Source organism: Perognathus longimembris, chromosome 1 (assembly GCF_023159225.1).
Source record: "Perognathus longimembris pacificus isolate PPM17 chromosome 1, ASM2315922v1, whole genome shotgun sequence".
Taxonomy (NCBI): Eukaryota; Metazoa; Chordata; class Mammalia; order Rodentia; family Heteromyidae; genus Perognathus; species Perognathus longimembris.
This window is the reverse complement of record NC_063161.1, coordinates 96,520,933-96,545,026: the sequence shown is the minus strand read 5'-3', so window position 1 is coordinate 96,545,026 and position 24,094 is coordinate 96,520,933. Positions and strand designations below refer to the sequence as shown.

General features: G+C 38.0%; 1 protein-coding gene across 23 annotated transcripts in view; it reads right to left on the bottom strand.

The window, feature by feature from the left end:
* Positions 1-24,094, bottom strand: part of Trpm3 (transient receptor potential cation channel subfamily M member 3) — a 298,633-nt gene that overhangs the window by 232,902 nt on the left and 41,637 nt on the right. For 13 of the 23 annotated variants that reach the window (XR_007208826.1, XM_048332551.1, XM_048332600.1 and 10 more), the window contains exons 6-7: positions 23,731-23,902; positions 9,466-9,540 (exon numbers count right to left, since the gene is read on the bottom strand). Coding sequence is in view for 21 of the 23 variants with exons in the window: in XM_048332551.1 (XP_048188508.1) it covers positions 9,466-9,540; positions 23,731-23,902 (247 nt within the window). In the remaining 2 variants the exon portion in view is untranslated. The remainder of the gene's footprint in view (positions 1-9,465; positions 9,541-23,730; positions 23,903-24,094) is intronic. The other 10 variants (XR_007208828.1, XM_048332592.1, XM_048332624.1 and 7 more) reach the window with 1 other exon arrangement.

Here is a 24,094-nt window from a genome sequence, read left to right as displayed (position 1 = left end):
GGACATCTGTCCTTTGATAATTCCTTTTCTTCTCTCTGAATATGAAATTGCACAACACTAATGTGTAACTATTGTCTGTTTCTGTCTAGTACTGAGGTTTGAACTCAGGAGCATGTGCTTGCTAGGAAGGAATTGTTTCATTTGAGCCGTAATAGCATCTTTTTGCTTTCCACTATTTTGTTGAGTAGAATCTTACATGTTTGCTGGAGTTACCCTGGACTTTGATCTTCCTATTTGTGTTTCTTCATAACTGACCTGGTTGAGATAGGGAACCTCAATCTTTTTCCCAGGCCAGCTTTGACAGAAATCCTCATGATCTCAGCTTCCCCCAAACTTACATACTACACCCGCTTATTGTCTTTCTTGATTGGAGCGAGCTAATTACTTAAAGTTCCCCAGTAAGGAAGGGGGATTTAGCTTTCTTTCTTTTCCTCCATGGTCCAGTACTATCACTGACATTTGTTAAGGTGCCAGTTGGAATCCCCATTTTTTTTTTTCCTCTGGTGGGATGTCTGGGAACTTAGAAGGGGAGAAGGCAGCTCTGAAAGCACCCATTTGGCATTCACATTGCCCATTATCTATGGCTTTGCTATCATCAATGAAAATGATTATTTGATTTTCATCTGCCTAGCTGTGGTGCCTCTCAGCCTGACTCTTGGCAAGAGTGAATGGCTCACATCTGTATCCCTAGCTACTTAGGAGGCTGAGATTTGAGGATCACAGTTTGAAGGAAAGTCTTTAAGATTCTTATCTTCAAATGTGCCAGAAGTAGAGCTATAGCTCAAGATGTACAGAAAAAACTAAAGGACAGTGTCTAGGACGAGTTCAAGCCCCAGTACGGGTACATGTACACACACACACACACACACACACACACACATATACACACAGAATGAGTGTGATGAAGTTGAAGTGGTGAGATGGGGTCTGGCTGATGCCATCATGGCCACATGGTGGATGGTAGGGTCTGGCATCTTGTCTTCATGGTGGAGGAAGGTTAAGTCCCTGCCTCCCAGGTGATGGGTGTGCCTGATCTCTGGCAGAGGTGGGGACTTGGATGATAGGTTACTAAATCTGTCAATCCAGTGCCTGGGAGTTTCTTCTGACTCTGTCCCCTGACCTGACCCTATTTAGGCCTGGACCAGCTCAGGCACCATTGTGCCATCCCATGTGTCTCCGTGTTCTTGTCCTGTCTCCTGGCTCTTCTCCAGTCACCATGGCATCCCACTTGAGCTCTCCATTGGAGCTGAATTGATTTGTTGGTATTGTTCTTGTTCTTTCTTTCCTCCCTGGCCTTCATGGCTTAGTTTTCTCACAGTGTTAAGCACATTTGCTGGCTGCTGATCTTTGAGACAGGCATCTACCATGTAGTCACTGGCCTTTTAATAAAAACTCAAAATTCAACTTCTCAAAATGTGGCTTTTCTATTTTCTCATGACTGGACTTATATCTGATTTATGGTGCAACAGTCATTCATAATTAGTGGGAAAACACAATCTGAATTATTGAATCTTGAACAAAGTAGTGTGCAATGGACCTCTACCTCAGGGTCTCATCTCATTTATGGTGGCTTTTAAAACAAAGATGTCAATCTTAGATGTTTAAAAAGGGGGCTGAGTTTGTTTACAGTTTTCCTCCTATTTCCTTGGGTTGGGTTTCTGGCTCCATCAAAAACACAGCTGTTTGCTGTGGAAGTTAATCCTTTCTCTGGGTGCAGGCAGGGATGAAGCTCCAGAGAAGGGTTAGGTAATTATGCAAAGGAAAACAGCAACAACCCAGCAGCACCTGTGCAAATTATATTCAGGGAAAAATAAGGATTGAAAAGATTTTCTCATGTTGTAGCATATCTTTGATAGTGCTAGCAATAAAGCCCTGATCCTTTTCTCTCTTGGAGTTAAATGCTTCCTTTACATTCTGTCATTTAAATGCACCCAGTGCATGAAAATAAGAAACAGGGGGACAGTCATGGCTCAGAGGCATGCAATGGGAGCTCTGGTCCATAATCACTAGAATATTTAACCTCATTATCCCACTCTGTTATGTTTATGCAAAACAGCTACCACTGGCACCAAAAATCAATTTAACTGTAATAATAAGTGCTAATGACGTTATCTAGAAATTGGGCCATCCTAAGGTTGTCAATAAGAAAGTAGCACTGTAAGGGCTGCTCTTAAAACCACAATTTTAATGTGAAAATCCTAGTTTGTTCAAACTAGTTAATCCAAACTAACTTGAAAATTACAACAGAAAAGAGAGTTAAAAATCTTCATTACCAATGAGTAGGGCCTGTCATGCAGGACCATATGCACAGTTACACAAATATGTTGAGTAAAGTATGGTACTTGCAGAAAAGGATTCCGGTGGTGTAACTCCTCTGAACAAATAACTCACAATTTCAACAAAATAAATACTAGGAAGCTGGAACATGTATTTTCAGAGGGGCAAGGTAAAGGGAAGCAGAATGAGGTCAAAGGAATGAGAGGGGCAATAACATGAGAGAGAAATAGTGGATGAATGGAGATAAAATATTCAAAGGGCATATGTGAAAATGGAACTAGGTAAATTGGAAGAATGAGTAAAGTTGGGAGAGGTGGGGGAGAATGATGGACGAAAGGGGTGACATTGGCCAAGATATATTGAAACCCCTTTGTAAAAATATTTAATGATAGAAATAGTAATTAATAATTATAATGAAGAAGGCCTCTCAATTGTAGCAGTCTTCATTCAGAATCATAACATAAAGGGACATTAGAATACATAATGCTGGCTTCACTTTTGGGGCTTCGAATGGAGTTTATGAGACTCCATCTCCAATCAACTATCAAAAAAGTAGATTGGAAGTGTAGTTCAAGTAGTAGTATGCCAATCATCAGCAAAACCAATCCAAACCGAACCAACTGAGAACACAGTGCCTTGAGTTTATACCCTGGTACTGGCATGTCCCTTAAAAAGGTGCTGTCACTTGATTTTAATACAAGGCTTACTGAACTTCTGAAAATTGCCAAAGTACGTAGTTAGGACATTCTCTAATTGATAAGTTGTCTAAAGGCAGAGAATATAATTACTAAGGTATTCTTATTATTTACAATAATTTATCACATTATTAACTAGATTTTGCTTGATATTTGTTTTTCCCTCTCTGATTTTCAAAGAGAGCTGTTGGTGTATCTTTTCCTCCCCAGCTTGTTGGGTATTTGTGTAGCCTGCCAGAGACATTGACAAGTTGACTGAAGATAAGCTCTTTTCTAAAAAGCAAAGCTCATGAATGCCCTGGGGAGGACAGAAAAGGAAAGCATGTGTGTTTGATGGAAGAACGGTGGGACAGGTGAAAGGGAGAAGAACATATCCAAGCCTGGACAAGTAGAGGAAACTCACAGCATCCCTATTCCCATTCTAACTTGACCTGTCAAGTCACATTGACACTGTGGACCCTCCTCTTCTCTTGGAACTCCATGCTTCTCTTTCCTCTTGCCAGCTTCCCTTACATCTCTTTGGTTGCTCCCTCATCATCTACCTGATCACGATTCCCTGTACTCAGCTCCTGGTTCTCTCCTTGCCCTTTTTCATCCTGTCTTTCTGACCACTGTTTAAAATTAGAGCCCCTCCCCACCACTGCATCTTATGCCTTATCTGCTTTATTTCTCTCCTTAGCATTTATTATTATCCAGCTATCTATTATCTGTCTGCCTATCTATCTATCTATCATCTATCTGTTTTATGTTATATATATATATATGCATGGATGTGAATTTATGTGTTTATGTATTATGCATATTATATATTATAAAATACAATATTATACATTATATCATCTGTTATTACATTGTATTGTGTCTAATCTATATCATATGTAATGTATAAAGTATGTAATAATATATTATCCATTATATATCATCTACAAAATAAAATATCTATTGTAAATCATTTACTTAGCTTCTGTAGTTTTTGTGCTTTCCCCAGCATGCAAGTTCCAACAATGGTGGGAAATATCACAGGCATCTTGTCTGAGGTGGTCGTCTAAGAATTACACCATGAAATGTTGAACTTGAGGCTGCTGAACGTTAGGGCCCTTGATTCAGTCACAGCAAAGATCCTGGTGGCTTTACCTTCAGAGGAACAGCAGTGCTAACTTCCTTGGAGAGGTAAGCAGTATCAGTGGGAACCTTGGTGGAAGGAGGTTAAGAATTCCTTCTCAAATTTCTCAAGTCTGAACTAGTGCAAGGGAGAATGTGCAGGAGTGCTATGGTTTGGATCTCAATATCCCTCAAAGGTTCACATGTAATGGATTAGACTTCGGGATGGCACTAATGAGAGGTGGCAAGATTGTGAGGTTGTAGGTCTTTGTAGAAGGTTCTTAGGCCATTGAGGCTTGCCTTCGAATGGGATTGTGGGGCCAGATTTCCTTCTCTGTCTTACTTTCTGTCTACAAAGTGAACAGTTTTGCCCTATCACAGTCTATCACCCTGAGGTACTGCCTCTGGGAACTATTTGTAGATTGTGCTCTTTAAAACTGTGAGCCCAAACGATCCCTTTCTCTTTGTATATTATCTTAGTTTCTTTTGAAATAGTCTCTTGATCTATAGTCCAGACTGATGTCAAACTTGTAATCTTCCGGCTTCAGCTTTCCAAGTTCTGGTAGGACTGGAATACCATAACTGGCTCAAGTGCTTTTTTTTCCCTAAGGGTTTTTTTTTTTTTAAATAATTACTTATTTATTGTCAAAGTGATGTACAAAGGGGTTACAGTTTCACATGTAAGACAGTGGGTACATTTCTTGTACAATTTGTTACCTCCTCCCTCATTTCCCCCCTCCCCTCTCCCCATTTCCCTCTCCCCCCCATGAATTGTTCAGTTGGTTTACACGAAATGGTTTTGTAAGCATTGCTTTTGTTTTTTATCCTTTGTCTCTCAATTTTGGTATTCTCTTTCCCTTCCCTAGTTCTAATACATGTATATACAGTATCCAGGGTACTCAGATGATACAGTGATAGCGCAGGGAGAGCCACAGGAAGGGGATTCAAGTGCTTTTTATGGAAAGATGATGAATACAGGATTGTGATGGAGAGAACTAATAAACATTAAAATTGAAAACACACACATATGTATGTATGTATACCTACATGGGACGAAGCACTGGTGGCTCATGCCTGTAACCCTACCTATTCAGGAGGCTGAGGTCCGAGGATTACAGTTCATAGCCAGACTGGATAGGAAAGTTTGTGTGTCTCTTATCTCCAATTAAGTACCAAAAGCCTGGAAATGGAGTTGTGCCTCACGTGGCTAGCTTTGAGCAAAAAAGCTCAGAGAGAGCAAGGCTAGGCCCTGAATTCAAGTCCCAGGACCAGGACAAAATAACAACAAAATAAAACCAAACCTTCATGAAGGGAATCTTGGAATGAGATTACTTGAAATAAAGAAATTATTTTTCATGAGACATTTTTTCATGCATTTATGAGCAATAATTCACTCTTACTACAATAATTATTATTGCTTGAATAAAAGGAGCAAACAAATAAACAGAACAAAGCAATTCCTATTCATACATGTTGACACAATAGAATCTGAGACTGGTAAAGTGAATGTCCTAATTCTGCCTAAACTTCTCATGTGAGAATGCCATGTGCCATTTCTGTGTGCTTTATAACCTCCCCCAGGATTTCAGGATAAATCTTCACACGCAGTAGGGCAGTGTTCACTTCCTGTTCTCCCTCTGGGTAGAAGAAACACTGCTTAATGAGGAAGGATTCAACTCAGATTTGTTTGATGACCAGAAAAGCTGACTCTTCAATCCTCACCTGTGTTTGCAAGAGTGCATCTATTTTTTTTCCCACCTTGTTTCTTTCCAGCAAGCATTGCTCACAGAAACCCATGTGGATCTAGAGATGACAAATCTCTTTAGAATCCTTGATTCCCTGCCTGTGTCTTAGGACTTAAGTGTATTCCTGTTGGGTTGTGGCATGCAGAACTCTGCAGAGCTTTTGAAATCTGCCTCTGATGCAGAACTGGGACAGCCTGTTCAGTGAGGGAGAAGGGCTGCTTATTTATTTCAGCTGTGGGTGCCAAAAGAGAGAGAAGAATCAGCTGTTTGCTTATTTGGCCATTATGAGGATAGAGAAATTTTAATTTTTTCAGGGGTTGATGATCTTGAGCCTAGTGCTTGAGGTTAAAGGGTATTTATTTTGTGAAAATGATGACAACATTATTAGTTATCTCCAGTGGCACTATTCCTAGTCATTCCTTAATACTTTTCACTTGTATATACATTTGTTTCAAGGGCTTGAAATGCTATAAATAATATTTTGAAGGGATTGACCAATTATAAATCCTAGGTAAAGACCTTTGAAGCATTCTGAGATAAATTCTCTGGCCTTGATCATCATAAGTAAATTAAAATCTCAACTAATCAACTTGGTCGTCTCCTCCTCCTCCTCCTCCTCCTCCTCCTCCTCCTCCTCCTCCTTTTCCTCCTATTTTTGCTTCAGGGCCCCTAAGGAATGAGATATGCTATTTTCTATGAATTTATGTTATATTGTTGATTAAGGCAGAAAAGTACTCAGTCAGCATATTTCCCATTTATTTTATGTTTGTCTACCTTTCTAAAGTTAGCTACACATTGATCCTAATCTAGACTGAAAAGCAGCCATGAGCAATTCTTACTTCAAGTAAGTAGGGCCTCCTTCCCCCACCGACACTCATGTAAATGGTAATACTGAAGCCATTGTCATACTTACTGGCTGCTACATAAAAATGTATTCTTAGACTACATACTTTTTCTCTCCTAAACTTGGAAATGAGTTCACAGTAATCATGATTTAATAGGAAGGTTGTCCAAAATGCTCTCCTGAACATGAACTAGAGATGCTCCTGGTAGTCTTTCCTGTGTACATTCCCATTCATTAGTTCTTCCATGAGCCTATCTTGTGATTTTATTTGTCTTTATTTTCCACTTTTTAATATCTAAGACCTTATATTACGTGTGTGTGTGTGTGTGTGTGTGTGCACACGCGGGTGCTGTCCTGGGGCTTGAACACCTAGTTTGGGTGCTGTTCCTCAGATCTTTTGTTTAAGGCTAGCTCTTAGCTCTCTACCACTTTCAGCTACAGCTCCTCTTCTGGTTTTTATGGTAGTTAAATGGAGATAAGCATCTCACAGACTTTTCTGCTCAGGCTGGCTTTGAACCATGGTCCTCAGATCTCAGACTTCTGGATAGCTAGGATTATAGGCATGAGCCACTGGCACCCAGACCCTTCTAATTATATTTTTATGTCAGGCTCAAAACTCAAGCTGAAAATAAGGCCAAGAACATTAAGTATTGATAGTTTAAAAAAAGCAAGTTGTTGAGTTCTTACTCGAATGTGCCAGGCACTATTCTGAGCTTTCAAGATGATGAAAATGGATAAAATACAGGCTTTACACTGTAGGGCTCACAGTCTACAGGCAATGAGAGATTGAACAGGGAGATGGATAGATAACTACTCTATCAAAAGAAATGGTGCTATGGGCAGACAGTGGTATAGAAATAAAGAGGAGGTGAAGGTGGAATTATGAGCATCATAGGAGGAAGGAGAGAAAGGAGACTTTAGAGCTGAGACTTAGTGTATAGGTTGTAGCCCGATAGTTAGCTTATGGGAGAGAATGGAATTTATCCAGTATGAAGGAGGACAAAAAGCACCTCCAATAGATATGGTACTTAAAAGGAAAATGAAAGGTACCATGGAATGAGTGAGGCAGAATGTCCACAAGGTTTTATGACAACAAAAGAAGCTAGTCATATAGTGCTTGGGATCATGTAGCAATGTAAAAAGGAAGATTGGGTTACCACCAAGGTCTCTATCATAATAGCAATCTATTATACGTGACCAGTAATGGTATATTTTTCCAGTCTTGAGACTAAAATGCCAAACATTTACAACCTAAATCTAATGTGCTATGAAATCTCATTGTTCTCTCTTGAATACCAAAGTGGCTAAGAGTTGTCATCAGAGTAGCGAGCAGTTGCCCTGTTCAGATTTATTTGTTTACACAACTATCTCATTTGTAAAAGCAGTCTTCTTGCTGAAGAAGAGATGGCTCCTAGCTTGAATTGGAAAAGGGACAGGTAAGGAAGATAGGCAAACTAAAATTCACAAATAGTTCAGATAGACAGCCAGCATAATGGAAGTCATTTCATCAAATGACAAAGAAGGGTTGAGTCTATATTGTTTTCCTCACACAAAGATAAGGGGAAGACCTTCTAAAAGGTAGAGAAAAATCTGAACAGTCTGTTGAAAACATCTTAAAAGTGGCAACTTTTCCTCTCTGTAGTGAACTGACCTAGATTTGAATATTTATAATTTCGTACTTGCTCTTTCCCTGGCTTGGTTGAGGCAGAAGATTCAGAGCACGGTTGAGCTGCACAGATTAGAGCATCCACCAACTGCAAAAAGATGCTCACATAACTTGCTTGGAGGAAGTATAATTTTATGTGGTTTGAAATTTGGGATGTAAGTCTGTGAGCACATAATTCATGACTTCCAATGTTTCAAGCTACCTGAAATTCTAATAAGATTTCTAACATACAGAGTTGTTATTCCTTTCATGAGACAGTTATGGGCTCAGTGATGGACAAAGTTCATGTCATGATTATCCCAATGCATTTGATGATGGTGCAATGATCAAAAGATGCCAGTGATGACAATTGAACGTCCCTTTGCCTTCCCAGCCTCCTTCATATATTCTCAGGCATAGGATGACAAAGGGAAGTCCACGAGTCACATGAAGAAAGACTGTAGCCATGGATACAGGATCAGGAGCTCCTCTGTTTGCTTCCATTCGTCCCCCAGCCCCCACTCCATCACCTACTGAAATTCCTCCTCATACTGTTTCTTCATCATCTTGCCACTAACCACCATCCTCTACTCAAAGTCTTTATGACACATTCCAATGAAACCAGTACTTAACCCTAATCTGACAGAGAGCTGGCATTCAAATAATGGTTGAAGAAAATGAAACCCAAGCTAGATAATCAAAATAATGAGATAAAAACTTTTATGAATAGATGAGAGGACTAAGAGTAATGGATCACATCAGTCTAGATTGGCAGATACCTTTCTCACTAATTGGAATCTTTGAGCTGTCAATTTATCTACTAGAGAAAAGATGATTTCTACCTTGGAGCACCATTGCCTGTATCAGAAGAGACTGCATATATGAAAATGTCTTGCATAATGCCTAAATGTAAATGAATAGTTATTTCCTCATAGTATTATTCTAGTATTGTTGCCAAGATGTCCTATTTGGAATCATTTGGATGAGAAGTCATTAATCTATGATGTGATTGGGTGTCTTAGAAAAGATAGAGGTAAACAGCAGTCATGGGGGGAATAGTGGTGTTAGGAATTTGTAAAAACAAATGAAGGATTCTATGGTTAATTTTCTTGGCAGTGGCTTAAGAGGAAATTTAAGTTGTCCATTAATTATACTTACCAATTGGGTCTAATTGGCAACTACCCCAAAATGAATAAAACAAGCGGGAGTCAAGAGAGAAAAACGGCAGGCATCCTGTTAAAAAATAAAATCTTTGAATTTCTACAACCCAATGGATGGACACACATCTTATTAAATCAGATGGGTTACTCAGTCTTTATACATTTTATGTGTGACTGCAACCTAGTCAGATTCAGATCCACGCAAAAGATCATACTTCTTAAAACTATAAGTAAATAGCTTATTAAAAATCAACACTCAGGCTGGGAAGGTGGCTTAGTGGTAGAATGCTTGCCTAGCATGCATGAAGCCCTAGGTTCGATTCCTCAGGACCACACAAACAGAAAAAGCCAGAAGTGGCACTGTGGCTCAAGTGCTAGAATGCTAGCCTTGAGCAAACAAAGCTCAGGGACAGTTCCCAAACCCCGAGTTCAAGTCTCAGGACTGGCAAAAAAAGGAAAAAAAGCCAACAACACTCCCTCTGCTAGATGAAAACCTTTTTACTATACTATTTTAGCCTAGACTGACTATAGGATGGCAAAAGGATTGAAATAAATTCAGGTTCCATGCCTGTACCAATGCTTACTACTTAGCTATCCTAAGAAATCCTAAATTGCACTTACACTTATAATAATAATTATGAATTTTTGAGTTCTATGTCTTCAAGCACAGGACAGAACAGGAACTGGATTCATTCCCATCTTCCTCTTTAAAAACATTCCTATGATTTCTGGAGAAATTCCTAGGAATTCTGGAGAAACATTTCACTCTCAAGTGATTAGCTGCATATGATCTAGACAACTAACCTTTCAGAGGCTAACCTCTTTGATTTTTTTCCTTTAAAGAAGTCAAAGAAATGCTAAAGTTTTACTAAACATCAGCAATTCCATTTACTAGATAAGTTTTCAACCTTCTGTTCACTTTCTCTTATGATTGGTCAAGGTATAGAGTTAGATTTGAGTTTGTACATAGGTAGGTAGGTAGACATATATATGTAGATGGATGGATGAATGGCTGGCTGGCTGGATGAATGGATGTATGGATAGAAGCGTAGATGAATAGAAGATGGATGGAAGGAAGGATGGATGGATTAGACAGCCAGCTAGATAGCTAGGCAGATAGATCAATAGAGTATACAGAGATTCTTTTTACTTTTCCTTTTCTAATTTGGCTACTCTATCCCAAAGTGGAAGAAAAATTCAGTGTAATATTATGTTCTAAGTTTCTAAATTGCTAGTAAAGCTAGCTTTTGGCTACAAGGCCCAGGCAGCATCAAATCTCGGCCATGAAGGAGGATCCCTGGGCAAGAGATGCTCCACTTCTCTCTTCATTTTGTTCTCTAGAAACAGTCTTCAGGGATGATCTCAGGCTCTACCTTTCTAGGATCAACCTAGACTTCTAGACTAGCCTCTGCTTATGGAAGTTGTTGGGAGGTAGGACTTGGGCTGGGGTGGATGGTTGGTGAGAGATATTATGTCCGTTTCTAAAGGAATATCATTTGGGCATTTCTCATAATCTGACAAAGATGACTTCTTTTATGGGAAAACCACGCATCAGTATCTCATAAAGCAGAGGATGTTGGTTCTCCTGGATTCTTCAAAATTCATAAATAACAAACGAAGAGTAACTACTGTGCATTTCCCAGAAAGTTCCTAATTAGTATGTTTCTTAGAACACAAATTAAGCTTGTGCATACACAGTCCCCAGACTGCTCCATTGCTGTGTATGGTAATTAGGCCATTTGCTAAACACTATAAGCAAGGCTTTCATAAGAAACCACCACACAAACTTTTCCAGAAATTTAGCCCAAGCACTAAAGATAGAATCACGTTATAAGAAAATAGGCACAGCTACAACTTTTCTGCAGGGAAAATAGCATGCTGGTATTTTCAATTTATTCTTCCCTGGTTATCAAACTTAAATGATCAAAATTTTAAAGGACACTTCAGTGACAATCAACAGGGGTAAAATTGGTGGCATAATTAAAAATGGAATCCCAGATAATAGATCTGTGCCCCTAGATAATTGATTGTGTCCCTAGTTGTCTTGGTATCTCAAGACTCAGTAGAAAGAATGATCTGTGTGTGTGTGTGTGTGTGTGTGTGTGTGTGTGTGTGTGTGTGTGTGTGTGGGTGGTATGGGGGGGCAGGCAAGAGTGCTTAGTTGGCTAAGGAATTTGCATTGACATTAGGATATATACCTTACGTGTTCTGCTTCCCTGTATGTTGCCTAGGTATAGTTTTCTTATCTGAATTAGGGTATTGTACAAATAGAGTAAGAGAATATCTCTCAAACTAATGGCATATTGCTGAATAGAGAATGGGGGACTAGTGATTTGTAGTTTAGGTTCAGGTAAAAGCTCTTGTAAGTTAATTTGCTGTAGGAATCAAGGCAGAAAATCAGCTCTTTTTGAGATTTTTTTTCTATTTGCATATGAAAGTTATGAAATGAGATGATAAATAAAATGTACCTGCTTCATCACGCAGCTCTTCAAATATAGAGATGACGTAGACCTGAGTGGTATAGATTACATACCCACAGGTTTCTTGGGTCTGTCACTTAATGAAGCTAGATGATCTGAGTACATCTATCACACACTTGTCCTATTTATGATTCTGCATTTTTATTTAGTATCTCCCTACTTATCACTCTGTCAATAAAAAGGAAGCAATGGAACATGTATTTTTTCCTTATTATTTTTCTGTTCCATTTTCTGACAAACGAATTCTAGTTCATGAGTGCTTCTTATTCATGATTGCAGCTGAAGTTTTGCTTATGCCAACAGAAGATAAAGAAAAAAATTAGCAAACGTCAAAGAAGTTTAGATTACATGCAAAGCATTACATTCATGACTACTAAAAGCTTTCACCTGTGCTGCTAACAATTCATTGGCCCCATTCTGCCTGTCAGATTGACTTGAAATCCCTCTGCTAGGTAATTCCCATGAATATTCCACTCAGAATTTCTTTTATGTGAATTCTTATTGTATTTTGTATCATTAGAAGACATTTAACACTTTACTGCTCTATAAGGAAGCTCTTTGAATACAGAGAGGGTACAGAGCTGAGGATACAGGCCTGGCTTCAGATACACACAGACTTAGTAGCCACTTAGTAGCAGTTTGACCTGGGTTCTATTTTTGTCCTCAGTTTTCTAACTCCTTAATAGGAAAAATACTGACACACACTTCAGGCTTGTAAGAATTAAATAAGCTATTTTTAGATAAATTATTTAGATATCCATCAACAAACACTAAGTGTTGTTTTCAAATTTGTAAGGCGAGGTTCTTCAAGTGTAGTCTTTGCAGATGCACAAGGAAATAATTTTGATAAAAGAGCCTAAAAAATGTCAAGGGGAAATATGTAACCATGCAATCACTATTCATTTTAAATGTCAGATAGTTTGACTACTCAGTTTTACCATATTTTGAAAAGCTGAAGAAATGTGACATGGTTTGCCTGCATATGAAAACCTTAACAGTATAGTAGGATAGAGATGGAGGGATCCAATTGACTGGGGAAATACTACAATGAAATTCCCTTGTGTAACTAATATGTGCTAACAAATTCTTTAACAAGTATAATGGGGTGAAGAGTATATTATAGATACTTTTCACTATGAGCATATGCACAATTTTCAATGAGTCATACCATAAAGGGGAGAAGGGAGATGGAATTTGGGGTGTCCAGATGCATGATAAAACAATAAGACAACTGTAGGCCTGCTAGATTGTTCTTATGGTAGAAACATACACTCAGGGCACTTTTAGTCTCCCCATTGGAATAATAATATGATATTTGTTTTCATTTAAAGATGAGGAATAAATTCAAATTCTTTGGCTATCCATCAGCTGTTTCGTTTTGTTTTTTTCTTCAGAGGAAAGACTGGTTTAGGATTCCAGCCACTATAAATCTAAGCACAAAATCTGTTACACTGGGCTTGCAATTGTATACATACCCTTTAAATGTCAAATCTGAAACTATTCTCTGCATTTTGCTCAAAGATTGAGGCAACAAGGGAAGCAGGTGTATTGAATACAGCTGATTTCTTTACCCACAGGCCAATAATATTAAGGGGTCTGGGTATGGAAGGAAGCAGTAAGATACAGGTGAAAGACACAACTTAAAAAATGAATGTGTAACATACAACACACTCTAGTAAATAATCTAGTGTGATGTAGTCAGGATTTTTGCCAAACTGTTCAAAAAAATGATACATAGATATGTGAGAGAGGAAGGAAAGCAACAAATGTCTTAAGTTGCATTCTCCTTCTCTCTCTTCCAAAAGCAATTGTCTGTTCACTGCCCAAAATAAATGTTAGAGTTAGGTGCTAGTGATTCATGCCTGTAATACTAGCTATTCAGGAAGCTGAGGTCTGAGGATCACAGTTCAAAGCCAACCCAGGCAGGAAAGTCTGGGCAACTCTTATCTCCAATTAGCCACCAAAAAGCTGTAAGTGGAGCTTTTTTCCTCAAGTACTAGAGTGCCAGCCTTGAGCAAAAAAACTCAGAGGCAGTGATAAGGCCCTGAGTTTCAAGCCCCAGGACCATCACAAAAATAAATAAATAGGAAAAATTTAAAGTCATGAAGTAAAAAGTGACACACTCTGTCCTCTGTCCTCTACCTTAAGTCTCACTACAAATACTCTGTTCACTTATGTCCTGTGGGGCATTTTATAAGTAATAAATGCATAACTTAGGAAAAGTAAAGGTAATTATACTAAGCATACAGTTGTATGGTTGTAAAATAAACTTTTAACTTAAGAAAAATATGTCCAAATATTTTCCTATTTGTACTCAAACACAATTACTGCATTGTCTATATGATTTACAATAATTTTTGAACATTTAGTATGTTATTGAAACTTATTGAAAATATTTAATTTGTTTTATTACTGTAAATAATTTTGCAGTAACTATACATAGAATAAATCCCTAAGCATAAAACTAAAGAAGATAAAACATATACATATTCAAAAATTTAAAAGGTCAGCCAAACTGTTTTTAAAATAGGGTTGACCATGTTTAGACATTAAAATGTATAAATACATATATTTATTTACATATGCATTCTAAATGCTACCTTGATTTGGTAAAAATTGTATTGTGCATGAATGGGATAGGGCATTTGTATTTTCTTTCCCATCATCTTTGTATTGATTAATTTTGCCCATATATCTGTATGGTTTTCCATAATTTTTGTTTCTGATTTGTTCACACTCCACATATTATGGAAATTAGACCTTTGCCTTGTGAATTTTTACCTTCTGAACTTATTTTTGTATTTTCTAATGAGATACCTAATATTTGATTTCTATAGAAATATGTGTGGATGGAAAAATCATTAACTATATGATTTTTGTACAGGTCAAACATTTGTAATCTGAAAATCTGAAACTCCCAAAGTTCTAAAGTCTGGAACAATCTTGAGTCCCAAGTATTTTAGGTGATGAATAGTGAACTTGTTTTATAAAATGATGAAAGAAAAAGATGTGAAGGCAGAAGCATAGAGGAGAAATGACAGCATGAATAAAGAATGTAGAAAGGAAAGGCAAGGTTTCATTTCATAGTTCTTTTGTGGCTTCATTAAGTCTGAAAGGCAACACATACACCTAGGCTTTGTTCATTAACTGAGGATGAAGGAAAATCACACCTGTTTGTGGACCTGCCATTTGAGTCTGATAGAATAGATAGAAACTAAAGAAAAAACTAGGACTGACTTAGTAACGGTCGGTGTATCTTAAATGTTAAAACAAGGGGCCACAATGAATTACTTATGAAATAAACTCCAGTAATTAATTATTCTATAGTTATTAGCAAATACAATGAATTATATGTTTATTGGTCTGAGAAGCCTTCAAGAGCTCTCTTGCATTGACTGCCTTTTGTCAAATCACTAGTTATTACCACTTAGGACTTATTAAATTGTGGATGCCAGGTTGGATAATTGGTCATTACTCCTGTCCCATTCTCATCTCTTCCATACATTGCCTCCATTGAGTCAGAGAAGTTACTTTTATCCCCACTCTCAAACAGGGCAAAGGCCTTTCATTTCTATTCTACCTGTTGAAAAAAAATTGCAGCCATCAGTAAGTCACGTGAGAATTATTTTTCAGGACAATCTATGAAGTTTCAAGAGTAGAGTGTCATAGACACAAAGAATCTGTTCTCTTATTTTTAATATTTTGTGATTTAAATGATACAGATGATCTGTAACAAAATGTGAAGGATCCAGTTAGAGCATGCACATGCATTATTTACAGCAGATTAGCAGTTATTTGGAGGCTAAGGGGATTTGTTTGGATTAGTTAAGCAAACCAGGGCTAGGCTGTAGCTCTGTGGTGCCATGATGATCTAAAATAATGATAACATTTTAGGCACCTTGTCTCAATCAGATTTCCACAGTTGATGACTAACAATCATATAATACTGAAAAGTTCATAGGTGAGAAATGAAAAGGAAAGATGAACTATAGGAACTATTTTGGGGCAAAGCTCTTCAGTAAATAGGTATGAACATACAGGTAGGTCTTATTTATGAATGGCAGATGTAATTTTGTCTTATAAGTCAGCTCCAGCCAACTCTTCATGTAATATACAAATATATGTGTACATATATATATATAGAGAGAGATATCTGTTTTGAATGCTATGTTGAATAAATGTGGCAAACCTTGTTCCTACTGCCTAGTATTTTTTTCCTCCTTCCCTTCCCTGTGATTTGAATAATTCTCTTGACATTTAATGCTGAACTTGACTTATTAACCTTCATTTATTAAAATGTTCCAAGGGCAATATCAAATAGGGAATGAGTTTACCCATCATGACTATATTTTGGGGACCCTGTTTCTTTCCCCTAATCAGCTAATTACTGTGGCTTCTAGAATTTTTCTGAGCATCAAGGACTCTGACAGGAAAACTTCCAGCCTTGCGCACATTTCTGGAGTCACTGAGCATGAAATAATGAAAAAAAAGAAAACAACACCAAAACACTAATGGTAGGAATGGGTCCTGCAGAATTGGAAATTCTGATATGCTTTATTTCACAAGTTAGTTCTGCCTGTTAAGCAGGATGGTGTGTCTCTTCAAATGATAAACAGTTTTCTTACAGCCACAATGGGAGAAAGATCAACCCAACTCCACTTACTGTTTTAAGCTGCGCTGAGAGCTCTACTACAGACAATGGTTTTTGCCCATTATTCAGGATAGAATAGACTTAAGATGCAGCACAAATGAAGTTAGATATTAAGATCTAATGGAAGTAGCAGAACAGACATCAGCTTTTGTAGTGGATAGAGGATACCGATGTCTTCAGAAGTTGTTATATAATTCAAATCTTCTCCCTAGTAATATTTATTCTACATATGTCTTTAAACATAGACATTCCCCAACTAATACTTCCTAGGGAGTGCTATTGGACCAGGATGTTCTTCATATGAAGACGTTCTAAATACTATAGAAGGCTAACACCCCTCTTCCCTTTCCCAGACCATTAATAAGTATCAGAATCTGTGAAAACTCCAAGTCCCCTCTCAATTTGTGTGTGTGTGTGTGTGTGTGTGTGTGTGTGTGTGTGTGTGCCTTGGGTCTTGAACTCTGAACTCTGGGAACTATACCTGAGCATATTTGCTCAAGGATAGCACACTACTACTTGAGCCAACACTCCATCTTTGGACTTTTGCTGGCTAATCAGAAGTAAGAGTGTAACAGACTTTCCTAACCAGACTGATATTGAATCATGATCCTCACATTGCAGTCTCATGAGTAGCTGGAATTACAGACATGGGCCACCAGCACCTTATCCCTCTCACATTTTTGTGCCTCCTCAAGGAGGCCCTCTTAGCCTAGTTGAAAATGATCACATTTCAGATCACATTTACTACAAAAAATGATAGTAAAATAATCAGGATAAAAATGACATCATCAGGAGTACTTTCTGATTACAAAAATACCTCTGCCACAAAATGATTTAAATTGATGTGATTTAAATTGATTATCTCATAAAATCATGTCAATTTAAGGTCCAATTTAATTTTAACCAGTGAATTTTTACCAGCTTTGACTTACCTATGTACCAGCATGTTTGTATATTATATATCTCAGATAAATGAGATACACTTATTCCCTAGAGGTGATGTTTGTCCTACGGGCAAACATTATAAGTGCTATTTATTATTTTTGCTAGTTTGTGTGAATAACTCATAACATCATACATGACCAGGTGTGTTGGTTTAGGCAGTGCATAATAAAACATTTTTCCCATAGATTTCTAAACACCAATATTCTCGAATGCCAAATTTGATTATATTTTATGAATTCTGTAATCATTTCTCTTCCTTGTTTACTTGGAAATAAAATGCCAGAACCATTTTAATCTGTTGCTTTAGAGAAAAGTACTCCAGGTGGCCTCATCAAGTAAGGCCACACTTAAATGTCAGATGCTATTGAGGGACAAAGAAAGTACAGCATCCCATTTTCTTCCAAACAAGCTTCAAAGGGAGCAGAAGCACCGATTATGGAAGTGAACCTAACTCAGACACTCCCAGCACCTAATACCACAAAGTATGTATAAAGTCCTCAGGGGTGAAATCATCCCATGGACTTGACTTAGCCTGATACAGAATTCTTGTTTAAATAGAGAGCTGCAGCTAGAGAATTTTTAATCTCATAATGGAACTTCCTATTCCCAAGGTTGATGTTCACAATGTAATCAGACATGCAATCCAGATACAATTCCCCATCATGCCAAACTCAAAATACCATTCCAATGCAAACAGCCATCACTTTAATTAAATAAAAGCCTAAGAGAACTTCAATTTTGGCTTTTGTTTGTGTTTTTTTTAATAAAATGGTAAATTGCAAGAAGAAAAATCTGATGTTGGCTCAAATCTAAAATATCCATCATCTATCTGTCTATCTATCTATCTATCTATCTATCTATCTATCTATCTATCTATCTATCCATCCATCCATCTATATGATATATTCTGGGCCAATTCACAGTCACCCCAAATTCTCACACCTGAACTTGCCATCAATAATCACTCTTCCACAATAAAATTGTTTGAGTTTCCAAAGAGAGCTTATATTTTCTCTAGTACATTGTTTACTCAGGCCTGAGTGACAATGCTCTCTTCAGCAATGTAGGCAAAACTTGATAGTTTTCTGATTACTGCAGCAGTGATTAGAAAATTATATACAAATTGTTCTTTAAAAGTAATAGTAATAGAGGCTAGATGAAATGTGCCAATATATAATTTTAAGCCTCCATATTCCCTTTGGACACTCTCACAGCTAAAGGGTTCCATGATCTAAAAATTAGAATCAGGTTCTGATTCATGGTAAAGAAATGAATACCCTAGACTCTTACAGGCTATAGGTGAGAGGTTCTTAGTTTCAGATTGGGATTTCTAGCAGTGAGGGTATTCAGGCATAATCCATGGGGAGAAGAATCCATGTACAAATGAGGCAAAAATGGAAATGATGGTATGAACTGCCATGCACAGAATCCTTTGGGGTATTGACTCACTCAGTCACAGCATTGTAAGGGATTATGATCTCTGGTTCACAGATACAAAATCATAGATACAAAAACAAAGGAAACATAGTAACTAAGAAAAATGTAACAATTTAAACAATAGGGCTATGATGATGTGAATTCCCAAGTCTACCTGCCACTAAAGTTTATAGCACTCACTCACTACTGACAAAGACTTGTTCTTCTCCCCTGAAGATACATTCTTCCCTGGACTCTTAAAAGAAAATTGCAATTGCTGGAGATTTTTCTAGCAATTCTCTCCCTCTCCCCAGCCCCCAGAGTGACAGTTACAGGGTATTCCTGCACTGTTTCAATACATCAGAAGCATGTAACATGCTAATTAAGACAATATTTAAGGTCTCCCCCAGGATATCTAGTTCCTAAGGCAGCCATATATTTTTTACATCTTGAAACCAACCACATTTTATCACTTCTGCTTCTGTCCTAATTCAAATCACTGCCATCTTTCTCAATTGTTTCAATAGCCTTCTAATAGCATCTCCTTGCTTTTAACCTTGCCCTTGACCTCAGACTACTCAAAGCCAGAGTGGTATTTTAAGCATAAAAAAGATCCTATAAATGTTCAGATCCAAACCTATTAAATTCAAGTGTTTATTAAACTTCAGTTATATATTCAATGCCCCAAACTTTTCTAGCTGTTCTTTGTCCCCCTGGAATGTTCTTATCTACATCATCACCCTCATTTTAGTTATTTCTCCTACTTGCCATTCTTGATCACCTAATCTGCATGCACACATATCCCTTCTTCTACTTCATTTTTCTTAGTAGTACTATTTTCTGTCAGGCATCACATACTTGTTTAGTTACTTATTACCCATTTGTCCTTGACTTATGCTCAATGAATCATTCACTGCTACTCTCCCACACCTTAACTATGATCTATACATCACGATTATTTACTGATGTTCTTCCTTGTGTGTTAAATTTGGAGCTTAAAGTTATGCATGGAAAAGTGTTTAAAGCAGGTAACTTAAGTTCTTATGTCTAAAAGAAATATTTTAGCTGGGTGCCAGTGGCTCATGCCTATAACCCTAGCTATTCAGGAGGCTAACATCTGAGGATCACATTCAAAGCCAGCCCAGGCAGTAAAGTCTGTAAAACTCTTATTTACAATTAACCACCAGAAAACCAGAAGTGGTGCTGCAGCTCAAAGTGGAAGAGTACTAGCTTTGAGATGAAGAGCTCAGTGACAGTGCCCAAGCCAGAGTTCAAATCCCAGGACTGACAAAAAAAAAAGAATTAAAAATATATTATTATAAACAAAGCCCATCAGGAATCCCCATACAGCAATGCCTCCATACTGACTGTTGGCTGAAGAAATGAGTGGAGGAGGGGACCAGGATGAGATATTGGATGTCAAGGTACTGACAAAAGTGTAGAGCACTTGGTGTTTGTGATATGGTATTATTACAACTGGCCATGTTGGCGAGAAATGCCTTCTGGGTATAAAGAGAAAGATTTACTTTGTAGTTAAGGGAGCTATTTTCCACAAGATGTGTCAGTTATGCCAGAGAACTCAAGTGATTATTGGAGGTAGGTTAGTCTTCAGTGAAAGGGTGTAGCTGTCATAGAATGTCTAGCGTTTAAAGAATTGAGTTCCACAAATCTATTTTAGATTTTGAGCAGGAAATGAAACTGTATCTTGAATGGACTTTTCAGACTGGACTTAAGGAAAGAAAATGTTATGGTGAAGAGTATATACAGGGATAAAAAAAAAAGCATGGCCAGATAAGAAAGTAGATTTTCTCTTGTAATTATTGACTGGGGAGCCTTGTTTTACAGGTTGTGTTCTCATAATGCTTTGGGTTATGACGAGGTCCATTTTCATTTATTTATTTATTTAGCTTACCTTCTTTGTTCTATTTTTGGGGGCTTCTAAAAATCACTATAATCCATTTTCTTTCCACTAAGTGAACAGAGCCTGAGCTACTTTCTACATCTGAGGAGCTTCCTGCTCCTTCCCTGCCTTGGGTCTACATATAGTATAAGGAAAGCAGACCTTAGGATTTATGGGTCATTCACAGGTTGACCTATTATAGGATGACCTAACACTGGGCCCTACCTTAGGTTTTCTATAACCAAAAGGACCCAAGGATATGGGGACTTTTTGCCTGATGCAGGAAACTATAGCAGAAGATCAACCTACCACAATTGAGGTTTAGGGGTAGAACAGATATAAATTTTGACATCTCAAAACAGAGATAATTCTTAATATCATTCACTGTGGCTCATGAGCAGGATGATAACCTGTACCTTCAGGATGACAACCTCTGTGACTTTGGGGCTCTCTGTTGAGCTGCAATCCTCCTTTTACCACTTGATTATAGTCATTGAATGGGAGCTTGTGGATTCCTAGGATTCCTCAAAAACAAACAACAAAGCAAGTCTCCCGATCCTGGTTTTATGCATCTCTTCTACTATGTATCCTAGACTAGGTACCCACTTGTTGATATGTCTGCATACTACTTGCCTTGATAGTTGATAACTAGGTGAGGGCCTCTTGTCTCCACAGAAGGGAAGGGATGTGTCCCAGTGATCAATTTACCCAGATACTAACATTTGATAGCCTGCCCCAGCATTCTTGATCAGATCCATGATCTGATCTTCACACTCTGCTGGGCTCACAGAGATCAGGGTGTCACTCAGGAGCCTTCCTGGAGGCTACTCACACACTCTTTACTCCTTCAAGTTTTAATACACCCTCCTAACACAGTAGTTACATTACAAAAGGTGGCTGATGGGAAAAAGGCTCCTTTTCCTCTGGGCAGCCTGTAAGACTTTGCTTTGAATCATCTTTTTAGTGGTTGCTCAACTTACACAACTAGAATCACATGCTTAGTTGAGCTCCCCTCCATAGTGCTTAGACCCAGCTGACACCAGGGCTTGGCATAATGACATGCTGTGCCCAGCTAGATAGATTTTCTTATCAAGGAGTGTTGACTTTGTCCCCAAATTTATTTATTGTTTCCCTGTTCCTATTACTTCAATTCTTTAAGTTTTCTTTCTTTTTTTTTTTTTTGGCCAGTCCTGGGCCTTGGACTCAGGGCCTGAGCACTGTCCCTGGCTTCTTCCCGCTCAAGGCTAGCACTCTGCCACTTGAGTCACAGCGCCACTTCTGGCCATTTTCTGTATATGTGGTGCTGGGGAATCGAACCTAGGGCCTCGTGTATCCGAGGCAGGCACTCTTGCCACTAGGCTATATCCCCAGCCCCTAAGTTTTCATTTTTAAGTTGATCATATTAAAGAAAATGTTAGAGCATATAAAAAATCTACATGGATCTACTACATAGAACTTGCCTTTTCTATCAACTGTTGTAAGAAGCTCAATTTTAATATTTCTTGAAAAACCTACCTCTCATTGATAATAGTGCTTTGTTACATTTGGTCTTTGCTGGCCTGTGAGTTGGTTTTTAGTATTCTCTATTATTTTTTTTCCAGAAAATGTTCACTGTGGGCTATTTCTGAAGTTCTACCTAAAGATAGTCTGGGAAGAGCGTCTTGTAATACAATTATTATTTCAAGTCTAAGCCAGGCTTCACTATTCTATTCTTCACTGTGAAAGAGTGAAGGTGAAATATAGCTACTTATGTAGCAGTAGTTCTTATTGCTGCAAGCAGAGAAGAGAGGATGGGGTGAACAGTGATCTGAGGGGCCTCACATACCCACTGTGGGAGGAGGACCCACGTGGGTCATGCACAGAAAGAGATTGGTGTAGGGATATGTGATTTGGACACATCATACTATGTTATGTGGGACATTTGAAAAGTAATCTAGTGAAAGAGAATAAACCTTTTTCTTTTTCAAATTATGAGCTTAGGAATGTTGATCAATTAGATTCAAGTTTCCCTCATGAGGTATATAATTACCACAAACTTTAAACTTGCCATGAAATCTCCTATGTTACTTTGTTTAAAAAAAAAAGGGAAGAAATTGAACTCTTGTTTTGTGAATTTTGTTTTGTGAGGATAGACACTCATACTTTGTTATCTGGAAAATATAATAAATACAGCAAGAACATATAGTGTGGAGCCCCTACCTACCTATGAGACAATGTTACTTTGGCTACTATATGTATCATATGGTACACATAAATGTACACATACATCTAAACACATGGATACCTAGAAAGAGCAAATAATACAAAATGAAGAGACAAGAGTTTAAGTTTCTACTAGCTCCCTAGCCTCAGAGCACAGCAGAACCCATCAGGGTGGAGCAGGGAGAGGGCCATAGCAGATGGTCAGGGATCCTGGGTGAGACTACCAGATGCCAGAAAGTTTCCCATGATGCTTTAGCTTAGAGAATGTTCAGGACCATGCAGGTGCCTCAGTAGAGCCTCTGAGCTAAGATCAAAACAGGATTTCTTCTTTAACTAAAAACAACAAAAAAGCTTAATAACCTAAAACAATTTCTCTTGGGTACCTTTCATCCTTGGAGTACTGTGAAAAGGATGTAGAATATGTTTGGAAAGAAAGCTTATTTGCATTCCCCAATCCTGAATGGGGTTGAGTTTTTCATATGTAATAAGTGAGCCTGAGCTCATTAATTGTGTCCTCAGTTCTTCCAATAGCCTTGCCCTACGTGACTTCTTCTAACCACTGGCCCAGGAGAAGGGAAAGTTCACGCTAACAACTTGTTGGAGGTTTTATAAGATCATTTCCAACACACTTCCTACAATGTATGACAGTGGGAACAATGGCTTACTTACTTGTGTTTATCTTCTGAAGTGAAATATGCTTTTCTAGTTGTCTCCGGAGTTTCACCTCGGCTCCATATTTTCCAGTGGTCCCATTGTCAGCCAGAATGAAATGGGAATGCATACTGTTGAGAACAGTGAGCTTGCTCATGGGGTTGGACATGGTCTGGTATGGCCGGACCACCTGAAAGTATCAAAAGGAAGATGCACAAGTCAGAGGAGAGAAAATAAGATGCGAAACAAAGAGACTAGGAAAGAGGGAAAGAATATCATTCCCGGGTACAAAAATACAGTCTGCATTTTCTTCGTAGAATTGATTTGGGTAGAAATAAGATTTAAGGTAAAATTTCATCCAAAGCAAGTTGGGCACAATGAT